Raw genomic sequence first — 12,859 nt, forward strand, 5'->3', positions numbered from 1 at the left:
GAAGTGATGATATCAGGAATTATGGAACAAACAAAATACATGGAAAGCTATGATTCCAAATATTACCAACTTTCTGTTTCACTTGGACTTCAAACTACTCCTCTGCCCTGAGCACCTAACAACACTAACATCACAAGTGGAGTAGAGCTGCAGCTGTTTTCCTTGAAAATGGTCAAGGAATAAGATAAGATAAGAATAAGAATGGCAGGAATGCAGGGTGAGGGAGGTGGCTAAATGAGAAGAATCCACTGGTCCATTGTGTTTATTGTTTCAGTTCAAATCAAGACAGCTTGCCATGTGAGATAGTCAGCCATTAAATGTCAACATATATCATACAATCAGTGCAAGAGTTGTCCTCTAAAATACATACATTTCAAAATAAAAGCATCATTACACAATAAATGTTCATCTTGGCCTACTCAGACTCAAAGTCTTGATCAAATAATTAAAAAACTTTATTCAGGAGGTAGAAAATAACCTATAACAAGAGGCTGATTGACACATCACAGTTTAGACTAAAAGACTGGCAATACCATAATAATCATGGCTTTCTCACGATTATACATAGCAAAGATTGTGTTAAATACTTAAATCAAAATATGATTAATTGATCTATAAATTAGTATAGTACAATAGGTTTTCCTTATATATTAGCTCTAAGAAAACGTAAATCTTATAATCCAAGAACGGCTCAGACGCATTGTGCACTCTTGCTTCATACCTATTCATCTTGCTTAAAACAAGTTGCAAGACCTAAAACATGCATACAATGTTATTATTTCAAGAGAACTATTCTCATTTTGTCTCATTTTGTCTGTCTCAAATTGTAATGATTGTATGCATTGCTTGAATTTTACTTAACAGACTGTATGTGGTTTGTCTTGTGTGTCATGTTTTGCATTTTGTCTTTTTGTTTATGTATGTCTGTAAGTTGTTGCTATTGTCGGGACCCCCTTGAAAACGAGATGGTGCATCTCAAGGGGTTTATCCCAATCAATACAAATGTCTATATATATATTTTCAGAATAAACAAAGTCAAACAGTTGGAATTTAAAGAACATACAAACCAATTGACAATATGTTTGTAATCTCAGGGTAGGTAGGACACGTACAGTACATTCAAGTATGTGTGAGACTTCATGCTAATCCTTCCTGCTGGTGCTTCTGGTCCACCTGTAGGGAGGCCATGTTGTGTGTCAGTGCAGACAGAGGCAGAGCAGCTGGGCTGTCCTTGTTGGCCTCCAGGAAGTGACTACAGGCTGAGAAAGTGCTGGAAAAACTGGAGGAGAGTCCTGCGATGTCTGTGGAGATGTAGGGGAGGACACCCGGAGTGGCCTGGTTGTAGTAGGTGATCTGAAACAAAAACACATCAGATCATAAAGTGGCCGTTTAGCAAACTAAGTTTTTTCTTTAACTGTTGTAACATAGTGACATCACTTTGTAGCACTTGGCTTCTATTGGCTAGCGCATCAGCACATTGTACGTGATAGGCTAAGGGGCGGGACATCTCTAAGAGGTTGACCAATCACAACAGAGCCGGCCAGCTAACCAATCAGAGCAGACTGGGCTCTGGTTTCAGACAGAGGGTGAAAAGAGGTGCTGCAGCACAGGCAGTATGAGGAAAATATAACATGTACTCTTTAAACTATTTTGGACATGTGCACAGAAAGCTGCATTGCGGCCCCTATCACCTGTCTTAAATAATGATAATAACAGAAGCATGACCTTTTCATACTCCAATAACATCAATACATACCGAACTATACAAAAATGGTGGTATTCATTTTAATATCTGATCTGTCATGCCAATATAAACATATTTTTTCAAATATAAAATATGTCTAGACTAACTTAAACTCTATATTTTTAAATACAGTATATCTTTTAGTGTTGATATATATATTTACTGTTTATTTTCAATTTTATTTAAATTTGAATTCATGTGGAATGCTTTGTTTACATACTGCTATGACACAACTATTTCCCAATGTGGGATCAATAAAGTATAATCTAATCTAATCTCTGTGTGTAAGTGGCTCTTACAGGTCACATGTGGTGCAGTAAACCACAGCAGCCTGTCTGTTCCTAGCTCTGCAGTGATGAATCGTTAGTGCTAATGCAGTGATGAGCTCATAGCACGCGGCATGCTGAAGTGCCAACCTTGGTGACAGTGCTGGACTCTTCCCAGATTGTGAAGCCGGCGCAGAGCACTTCTCCTCTGGTGTAGTCCTCCGTGGGGGGGTGAGTAGGCAGAGTGACGGAGCGCAGAGCGATCAGATACGGGTCCCTGAGAGGAGCAGGGATACCATCATGAGACTTTATGAAGGAGCAAGCAGTAATGCAATAACTGGTTGCATAAATATATCATATAAAAAGGTGGAAACGGAAATCAAGAAATGCAAGACAAAATGAAATAAATACAGCAGAGAAATAATTAAAGAAGTGTCACTGACCTGGCGTCACATGGCATCCTCCTAGATGCCAGCAAGATAAAGTCCTGGCCGTTGCCCCGTTTGCTGACGGACGGTGTGGCCACGCGATACAGAGTGTCCTCCTCATCTGCCTGGTTGATATACTCACACTCCCTGCACACAAAGGATTAAGCATCAGATGGTAATAATAATATTAAGATGTAGAATCAACGTATTGCGCTGCTGTCTTTATCACTCAAGACAATTCATCTGTTAATAATTCGATAAATGTATCTGTAACATCCACTACAAATAACAGCTGCAGCGGCACAGTGTTAGCGTTTAATACTGTATGTGCAAACATACAAAGGGTTTTTATTTCATGCAGACACAACATATAATCTGACTTTATCACTGTTTGTTTGGTTGGTTGGTTGCTGTTACTGTTATATTTAAAGTGGACCTATCATGCTATATTTGAAACATATTGTAGGGCCATATGAAACATATCTGTGAAGTTTTTTTATTCAAAATACCAAACGGATCATGCATTTTAGCCATGCCTCATTTCGCTCTATTTGCTCTCTTCCAGCCCTGTCTTTGCGAGGGCTGATTCTGCTTTTGTGGCAGACTACAGCGCCACCTACAGGCCTGGCATATATACTACAGCGCTTTCGAGCGGTCTCTCATTCCCCTGATAGGTGGAGAGTTGCCCATATAGGCGGAGCACCCCTTTTCTGACGTCAGATTTTTCATTCCTCCTGGTGTCAAAAAGTGAATGAAAAAAAATCAAAAACCAACAGTTCAATTATTAATATTATTATTAATGTTCCACATTTGGAGCAATAATCCACACCATTGCAATAAATCACAATGGATGCCTTGTCTCTTTTTTTTTTTTTACTCGATCCCACATACACCATCCTACTGACGTAAATACCTACGGTAAATACTCACCAAATGCATATACATCCACAGATGAAAATAGTCCCCCTAAGAAACACTCTTGTTTGAGTAACAATTGCCTGCTATTTTAGGAAATTACTAAACCTTTCTTTAAGGAAACTGTTGATTTGTGGATTTTTGCATTCTCTGACCCCTTGTTATTGTGTTTTCTTGTGATTTGCTGACAATAAAAAACATCAGAATTATACTTAAAGCTAATCTACTATTGGATGAACTGTTAATAGTCTTGCACCAGATAACTGTTTTCACACTGACTCATAGACCGGGTCCCACTCCTTTCTCCTCCTCAGGTCTGACAGGAGGTGGAACGTCTGCTCAGCTGCTACGCTGACGTTCATCTCCACCTTGAAACAGAGCATGTGGTTTTCCTCCAGCGTGTACAGTCTGACCTAAGAACACAGCAAAAACACAACGTGACGTGAGTTCTGTGTCTATAAATAGGATTTCACATTATCCCAACGTACGCACATCGAGTTTGATGCTGTCAAAACGGCCCCCTTAGCTGGTGGGTGCATGAGAGATTATACATATGGTAATTATACATATTTTGAGGGTGACTACAGTACATTCAAGTCTTATTCTCAAAATCTCTAAACATGACTTTTAGAGACAGTTGGATCAGAGGAAGGTTGAAGGTTTTAGCTTTAGACAACATTTTCTTACTTATCTTGCATTATTCCACGATTTAATTGAAAAATATGGGCCTTCCTCCAGGGCAGACACTGACGGTGCAGCCAACACAATACAGATCAGAATGCATGGAGGATTCACAACAGCTGTAACCGTTTAAAAAGCTATATCCTGGAAGCCAATACAAACATTACTGACCTTGTTTTTCTCAGAAGTTAATACCCAGTTGTTTCTGGTATCCATTAGTTTCAGTGCGGTTACATTATTGAAGCTCAGGTACATCTAAGAAAACAAAAGGCACAGTCTGAATATATTGGCAAAATCTAGACTCAACAAGTGTGTGTGCCAGAAAATACCAATACCTGGTTACTTGGCTCCCAGGGCACAGAGACGGGCACTTCAGCTTGCTTGCAGGAGAGGATGTATTTCCTGTAAACATGCAGGGCACAATGACTCAGGGAGAACAGAAAAAAGCTATCCAATATAAAGCTTTTCATTCTAGCAATGAGCCAACACATTTTGTTAACAAATAGTGGAATACAGATTATACTGGAGGCAGGGTATTTTAAAGTTGAACAATGAGGTTATTATGCCAAACAGTGTCAGGTCTGCTGAGCTGTGATATGCTTTTCTGCCAAGTCATTCGCCGCTGCACAATATTGTAATAGATTCTGTCGGACAAAGCAAAGAAATAACGACTCTTTATGTATGACTTCCAATGCCTTTACACTGTAATCATAGACTACATTTTGTGTATGCCTCTTCTATGTTTGCCCTGCTTGTGATTTCATCATGTTTTGCTGTTTTTAACCTTTTATTGAATAGTACGGGGCCCTTGGGTGTCGTGAAAGGCGGCTCCAAATAACATATATTATTAGTTTTTCAATGTATTTGTTGTTTATTATGATTTCTATTGAGTCAAACTTGACAAAGGGCAACTTAAGGCCAGAAAAACATACTGTTCTATAGATTTGATTCCATCTATGCATCTTGCCCTAGTTGACAAGACGACAGTTCAAGGATGGCTTTAGGAACATAGAAAAAGCATATGAAGCGACCTTTACGCTCAAAACAATACACATATCTGTATCTGCATGGTCAACCTCTTGCTGTTTACTATCTGTTTTTCTGCTGTGGGACTAATAAAGGATTATCTTATCTTAACTTAAAGGGAGATACTAACCGGTCAAGGCGAATCTTCCTTCTGGCAACAGCTTCTTGATATCGTCTTTTTCCATCCTGTAGAACATAATATGAAATCCTCACAAAGGGATCCTTACTTTATGAAGTACATACTTGCTTTTTTTGGCTCTATACATTACTGCTCATCATGGACTTTCAGGAAGCTACAGGACACTAAGAAAACTCACCACAGGCTCAGGTCGTATCCGTGGCACCGTGCACGGTTTCCTGTCACTGTCCAGCACCTCAAAGGTCATAAAGGCACTATTTATGTGGCGGAGAGGTTCCCCACCCTTGTAGGCCTCAGCACACACTCCCACCTCCATGCTACAGCACAATAATTAAGTGTAGTTCAGAAAACATACACAGACGTACAGTATGAACACATTTTAGACTGTCAAAGCCTTGTTTAAGGAATACATTGCAAACCTAAAGTGGATGATTTGAGAGATATTTGCTTCATTCTTTAGTTTCTTTCATAATGTGTAAACTCACCTTTGCTTGAAGGTATTGTTCACAATGGCTTTCAGTACCAGTCTGTCACCAATGTGAGACGGACCACGGAAATGGAACATGTCTATGGACCTCAAGGTCGGGTGAGCATTACACAAGCGACTAGATGAAAATAAAAAGGAAAACAGAGAAAAGTGTTTGTAGTTTGTTACGTGTTGATTTTTTTTAACCTTAGTCTTATTACAAAAGCCTGAGCAAACTAAGGTTCATTTGACATTTCTAGGAACAAGCTTATTTGTTTTCATGTTGGATGTTATGTGAGGAAACGGATGCCATCCTCACATTTCCCTGTTAAATGTGAGGACAAAGAGAAAAGCGGGTTCTGTTCAAAAGCAACAAAACCTGCCTACCAGCATCTCTAATGCTCAATTTCCATAATTCATCTTATTTGATTAATGCATATAAACTAATGCAAAAAAGACTGTTTGTTATTTTAAAGGGGTTTGGAGTCTTCGCCGGTTGCAGTGACTTCCTGGAGTCTCAAAGAAAAGCACCAAGAAGATGTGTTATGCCAAGAAACTGTGCAACACATTTTCCCTGTTTAACCACAACTTGTCTTTGATAAAGAAATGAGACATAATTTGCTGGCCGGTGTATTTTGATACAATATATTTCCTGCGGTTTCTCCCTGTTTCCGGTCTTCAGTCTAAGCTAACCGACTGCTGGCTGTAGCTTCATGTCCAACTCAGTGAAAAAAGCTACTAAAGTGTTAAACTATTCCTTTAAAGCTAGATTAAGTCTTATTCGAGACAAACTAAGGGAAACTAGAACATTAGGTACAGACCTTGCTGCAATTGTAGCTACATTCTCCATCCAGGCCATGATCTGTCCTCCGAAGGTGCTGACCTGATGGTTAGCATGTGGCGGCAGCACCAGCTCCACACTCTCCACCCGGGTCCGCTCAGCCGGCACAGCGTCCTGGTACTCCTGACATTCTCCTGGTGAGGGGCAGGAGAAACAAAGAGCTTAAATCAATCAGATATTTATTTATTTTTTTGATCACATTTCAACTTCAGTGTACATATGTAGTTAAATAGTTTTACAGAGTGGTCCGTCTTTTGTCTTTTTCTTGACAAAACAACAACAATAAGCACACAAGAACATGGGGTGTTTCCTTTTCAATATAAAACATTGACAGTATAGATCATTAAATAAAAGATTCAAACAGTTAAAGTGGACCTATCATGCTATATTTGAAAAATATATTGTAGGGCCAAACCTATATAAAACATGTCTGTGAAGTTTTTTTTTCAAAATACCAAACAGATCACCCATTGTAGCCATGCCTCATACTGCTCAAACACCTCTTTTGCAGCCCTGTTAGAGAAACGCAGATTTTGGGTCCATAGCTTGAAAAAAAGAAAAGAGGAGGCGGAGCTAATGCCTGATCAGAATTCTACCGGAGATAAAGTTCAATTCTGCTGTGATAAAACGCCATCCTGTTTAAACCACGTCAAAGATTATTTCTGAAACAGTATGGAGCTCAAATGCCTTTTCTCTTGCAGGTTTATCACAAGGTGAGTTCCTTTTTTTATTTCCTGCTTTTTAAACACATGTGCTCTCCGGTACAGGTTAGCTCTGAGTGTTAGCGAGGCTTGCTAATGTAAACAAAGACATCCAAAACACGTCAGGCATTGTTTCTGATAGCAACTTTCTGTGGGGCCGCCAACGTCACAGCCGTTGGAAATCTGTATCCGCTCGTTGTACACCCGTTTTTAAAAGATTTGGGTACGGAGGAAAAGAGAGAGAGTTTTATTTTCTGACACTGCGTGAGTTCCCCGACGCACCGGGGACACATATTTATGTATAAAAGACATCACCAAGTGCATTTTACATGATAGGTCCCCTTTAAACAAAAGAAGTGCGTATCGGGGTAATATACACTTTCCATTTCTCCCAAATGTCCTCAAACTTAAGTTCCTGGAGCCTCATAGAGAAGGTTATTCTTTCCATTACAATGATCTCATAAATTACATCGTATCAATCATCTATAGATGGGCTGTTTGGTTTGAGCCATTTCTTTGTGATTGATTTCCTGGCAGCTACACTCAACATCCCAAATAAGTACAAACTGATTTTTAAATGGTGCATGTGTGCAGTGATTTAAAGCCGTATGCCTACAGCCTTTACCCAGTTGCGCTGTGCTGCTGTTCAGTAGGTCTGTAATGGTCTCAGCGTGGATCAGCCTCATCCTCCTCCGCTCTGCTGCCAGGCTGTACTCCATCTGCTCCATCTGTGTGCGAGGGGGCACCTGCTTCAGCTGAACCTGCACGCACATAAACAAACTCAGGAGATGTTGAACCAGAATCAAACATCCATATATTAGTTCTTATCCCTTACTTTCCCAGCTCCAGTTCGTCGGGCAACAAAGGTGGCAAAGGCATGGCAAACCTTCCACTGCCTGTCAGCGTAAAGGTCCTCGCAATTCACCACAATACCCACCTGAAATGAAAAGAACCACCACATGTTTTTCTGAAATTATACGTTAACTGTGTAGAAATCAAAAACTATATTTCACCAACCTCCATGCTGGATGTGAAGGCTCGGTTGACCTTTGCTATGATGTTGACTACATTTCCCACCCTGGAGTAAAACAGACAGACGCTTACCGTCAACACGCAGCAGTGGTTATAGTAGCAACACAATCTGTGTAAAACATAATAATCAAGTGGAGACACAGCACAGAGAGAGCAACATAGGGGTTAATATCTCACCCTATTGTGTGCTCAAAAAGGATGTCGTCCACAGAGGCAGTGACACAGGAACAACCTGCATGTCTCTCAGCTGGACGAGGAGAGATTAAACAAATATTTAAATAGTGCATATTCAATTCAGGCAAAGTGAAAGCTTGTAAAATGTGAATATGTGCATATAGAAAGGCATACAGAAATAATCTTTCACACACAAATATTAAAATTAGAATGCATTTATTGTTCTATACATCATCCGTAAAAGATTCATAGGTAAGTAAGTGCTATCTGTTGCTTGTGTATAGATATACCATAATATGAAAACAGGGACCCTAAATCCAAAAGGAAATCTGGATTCAAAAAGTAATGCTGCAAATAAATTAACACAAATCTTTTATTGGCAATATTGGACCTTAATTGTGATATTCAATATCTAATTTGGCTAAAGTAACCCGAAACAGACCTTCTTGTACATTTTTTCAATTGATTTTCAAACTAAATTCTGCTATTTTTTGCTGTACATCTATCAAAATATGACATCTCTCTTGATTGTAGATACAGTAGTATTGCCTACTCCTGGTATACCAATGAATTTGTAACAGAAAGTTTAGAGCTCCAATGACCATGCCCTTTGAAACAGCAATTCAACAAAAAAATTATCTGAACAACAATTTGTTACCGTACCCAAAGTACCTTATAGTTTCAGGGAAAGTAGAGGAGACTTTAAGAACACCGAGACAAAGTCAAGACTACAAACGGAGCATTCATGGTCTAATATGCAACCCTCAAACAGATAAGCAAACACAACTTGACAAAATAACTTCTCTTGCTTTGGTACACGTGTTTCAGGGATGCATTTAGATGAGCTTTTGGGGTATGTTGAAGACACACACTTGCACACCTGTTTATCTATGTAAACAAATGTTTACGCTGCTATGGACAATCTTGCACTAATGTACATTCCTAAAGATATTGATATTGAAGTGACTGTTATTTTGTATATTGATTGTTGTGTTTTTTATCTTAATGTGTGCATATGTGTCTGTTGATTGTGTACATATAGGATATACATATCTGTATAATTGTATTTTTGTATTCGGGATTGTTGGAAACGTCATTTCGATCTCTGTACACACAAACTGAAGGATTGACATTAAAGTCGACTTTGACTAAATGCTTACAATAAAAAAAAGGGACACCCCTTTCAAGAGCATGGTTTCAAATCTTGGCTGTGGGACCTCTGATAAACTGCTTCTCAGTTTTCATGATGGGATATAATTAGATAACCATGGTGCATGTTCAGAGTTGCAGATGGTCTCCATGTGCAGTTATCATCAGTTACATGTTGTGATGCTGAGCTGCAAGAAGAAGTACTCAGAGTTTAAAAGAAACACGTGGGAGGTTTTCTGATGTCTTCCTACCAGACAAGCAGGCTGTGGAGTCCATCCACTTCAGCAGCTGGCCGACGCTCAGCTCTCCGCAGTGATTGGCGTGGCACGGCAGCACGATCTGACTCATCTTCACCTCAGTGGGGTTCCTGTACACCTCGTCGCTCTCCTGGATGAACAGAGGGTCCTGCATGATGTCTGCATACTTCCCCTCCGACGTCATCTCTCACAACAACTGCACGGACAGAAAACAAAGAAGAATGTGTTACAGGAAAATCTTTCACACTTTTATTTGGACTCCTGTCTCAAAGAACAACTTGGGAGCCAAATAAAGACAACATTATCGCCGCTAGATCTGCAAAGTAACTATTAAACGAATCACCAACTATCTTAATAATTCATTTATCAGTTTGAGTTTTTATGGATAAAAAAAGTAAAACATCTTTAAGTCCAGTTTCTCAATTGTGATTTATTTGGGTCTATGACAGTAAACACAATATATTTGTAATGTTTTATTGGTTTTTGTCGATGTAAATGGTCTTCAAAGGGTAAACAAAGTTCCCTCAGGAGGGGGTTCTCTCCCAAATACTCCCCACCTGCCTGAAACGCCTCCATTGGACTCATTTGTTTTCTTCAGGAACATAGTGACATCACTATGTAACCGTCACACTTCTATTGGCTAGCGCTCCAACACATATGATAGGCTAAGGGGCGGGACATCTCTAAGCCTTTGACTGAGGAGAAAAAAGGTGCCCCAGCACAGGCAGGCAGTATGAGAAAAATAGACCTTTTTGAACATTAAAGCATGGAAACAGTAGAGGCACAAAATACAAATATGATGCTGAAATAAGCATATTAGGCCTCCTTTAACATAACATTTAAGTCTACATCACTGAATACAGCTAATGTGATGCCGTCCAAACATTTGGTTACACCAGCTGTGTGGACTAGAGAGTAAAACAGGAGTTTACCACGTTTACAGATTCCTTGTAAATGAAATCTGGAACATGACGTTGAAAATCAAAGGAGCTTCTTGGAAAGTTCCTGTTTGGGATGCATTCGTGGACACTTTCATCTGAACAAACTGTCCATGTTGTGGTTCAGGGGTCAGCAACACAGCTGTTAAAACACACATCATCCTAACAGTAACTTGAGTCAGAAGCTCCACTACGAATGGACAGACGTGTGTAATGTGTTCATACCTAGAATCTGTTCAAATGTGAAAACTGCAGACAGATTGAGCCACTGCTGCAACATAAGACGCTTTAAATAATCTGTTTGTGGTCTGAGGAATTGCTCAATATGTGTCCATAACTCAGGGATCAGGAAACACCTGAAATGCCTATTTATGATTATAACCCTGAATCATATAATTATCCTGCCTCTCAAGTACTCTGGCAAGCAGTACTTCCATAGGATAGGAGTTGTATTTTTTAGAGCATGTTTTATCAAGCTGGGACAGAAACTATTTCCAGGCACAGACAAACTATTTAAAGACATGAAGCCAGATGGGGTATTCATGGAGGCTATTTGTTGGGATAGAAGTATTTGCCCCATGGTTTGCCCACAACTGTTGCACCTTCAGTGGGCCACAGTGATCACCTATATTTCCTGTTGTCAGAGACAGGAGCTGGAGTGACCTTTGCATTGACCTCAAGAGAAATTAGACATACCACAGCATGTACTATGAACCTCTGTTGTGAAATAATAATAATAATAATAATAATAATAATAATAATAATAATAAGAAGAAGAAGAAGAAGAAGAAGAAGAAGAAGAAGAAGAAGAAGAAGAAGAAGAAGAAGAAGAACACATGAGGCAGCCTGCTATTTGGTGTCCAAAACAAAGCTAACATCAACGTATTTCACACTAAAAAACATTAAAAAGACTTACCTATTTTTAATTTGACTGCGTATGGTGAAATTTCCTTCAAGTGCAAATGAACCGTTGGATACAACACCTTAATGCCGGCTGAGAAACAGCAGCCTGCATGCCGGACCTCTCTTCATTACAGCCATTCTTCAGCAACTTTATAAACACACGCATGCACACACACGCTTCAGATTTAGCAGCTGTACGACTGGAGGGAGGGGGGAGAGAGAGAGAGAGGGGGAGAGACCTTCCCCTGTGGTGGTTACTTACGTCCACATTTTTAAGGTGGAACTGTCGAGTTGCTTCATGTTGGGGGATGGCGCTGGTTGGGGGATACCCACCATATTGTCCATGCATTTATTCAATTAAAACAACGATGCACAATTGTATGGACCTTGTAAACAGTGTTTTTGTTTTTTAACCTTCAACAGGCTTATGTAACATTTGTAATATCTTCCATTACTCAAGAGGCCTTTGAAAAATGTAAACCTTGCCATTTTCATTATAAGGTGAAGCAACACACATATCTTGTATTGTGATATACTAGTTGTGACTTTTTATTGATTTATTCTGAATCATAAGCTTACACATATTTGTTTTAAGTAAGAGAAAACAAGGCTATTCAATCCCAAATCCTCGTTATTTATTAGTCCTGATAATTAATCAACTAAAAAGCCCATTACATTTAGAAATATAGATTTTGGTATAGAGCACGATGTATAAATATAATGCATATAGGCTTTTCAGGAAACAATGAGATGAATAAACGGTCAAGTAAAAAAAACCCCAATATGTGTCTGTTGGTTAAATAACAATAATAAAAAGGGAGTATTAAATGAAATATAAATGTTTGTGTTCAATCTCAAATCTGTTGATCAAAAAAAAACCTTTTCAGGGCTCTATATTTTGGGGATGATACATCATATCTTTTTTTTACATAATAAATAATCTCAGTCCTTTTTTCTTAAAAAAAATAATAAAATGTAAGTGTTGGTTGATTACCAGTATATTTAATTCCCATTGTATAGGTTACAATCATTAGGGTAAATAATAAATACTCTTCATCACATTTTGCCTATTTGATATAACAGCTATCATCGTCATAACAGCCCAAACTGAAAAGCACGACGAGGCAGACCCATGGGCAGACCTTAAGGCAAACGCCGAGCTCTCATTGGCTGTCAGGTGCGTCAGTCAGGCTTAGCTC

At 39.2% G+C, this 12,859-nt stretch overlaps 1 protein-coding gene across 1 annotated transcript; it reads right to left on the reverse strand.

Moving 5' to 3' along the window:
• Positions 1-246: 246 nt before the first annotated feature.
• acot11b (acyl-CoA thioesterase 11b) lies at positions 247-11,868 on the reverse strand. The gene is made up of 16 exons (XM_034081519.2): positions 11,674-11,868; positions 9,814-10,015; positions 8,417-8,486; positions 8,225-8,285; positions 8,043-8,144; positions 7,833-7,968; positions 6,487-6,640; positions 5,685-5,804; positions 5,378-5,516; positions 5,191-5,246; positions 4,370-4,436; positions 4,206-4,289; positions 3,633-3,766; positions 2,454-2,585; positions 2,161-2,287; positions 247-1,353 (listed from the first exon to the last, which is right to left on the reverse strand). The coding sequence occupies exons 2-16, from the start codon at positions 10,001-10,003 to the stop codon at positions 1,138-1,140; spliced, it is 1,788 nt and encodes a 595-aa protein (XP_033937410.1). The 5' UTR covers positions 10,004-10,015; positions 11,674-11,868; the 3' UTR covers positions 247-1,137.
• Positions 11,869-12,859: the final 991 nt, after the last annotated feature.

Source organism: Pseudochaenichthys georgianus, chromosome 4 (genome assembly GCF_902827115.2).
Source record: "Pseudochaenichthys georgianus chromosome 4, fPseGeo1.2, whole genome shotgun sequence".
Lineage (NCBI taxonomy): Eukaryota > Metazoa > Chordata > Actinopteri > Perciformes > Channichthyidae > Pseudochaenichthys > Pseudochaenichthys georgianus.

Bases quoted from the DNA above. Each gene is read 5' to 3' on its own strand.
- acot11b (XM_034081519.2), bottom strand. From the start codon at position 10,003: ATGACGTCGGAGGGGAAGTATGCAGACATCATGCAGGACCCTCTGTTC. The intron at 5,805-6,486 runs GTCTGTACCTAA...ATTTTCATCTAG, and splicing joins GTAGCTACAATTGCAGCAAG to TCGCTTGTGTAATGCTCACC. The intron at 1,354-2,160 runs GTTGGCACTTCA...TTTTTGTTTCAG, and splicing joins AGTCCAGCACTGTCACCAAG to ATCACCTACTACAACCAGGC.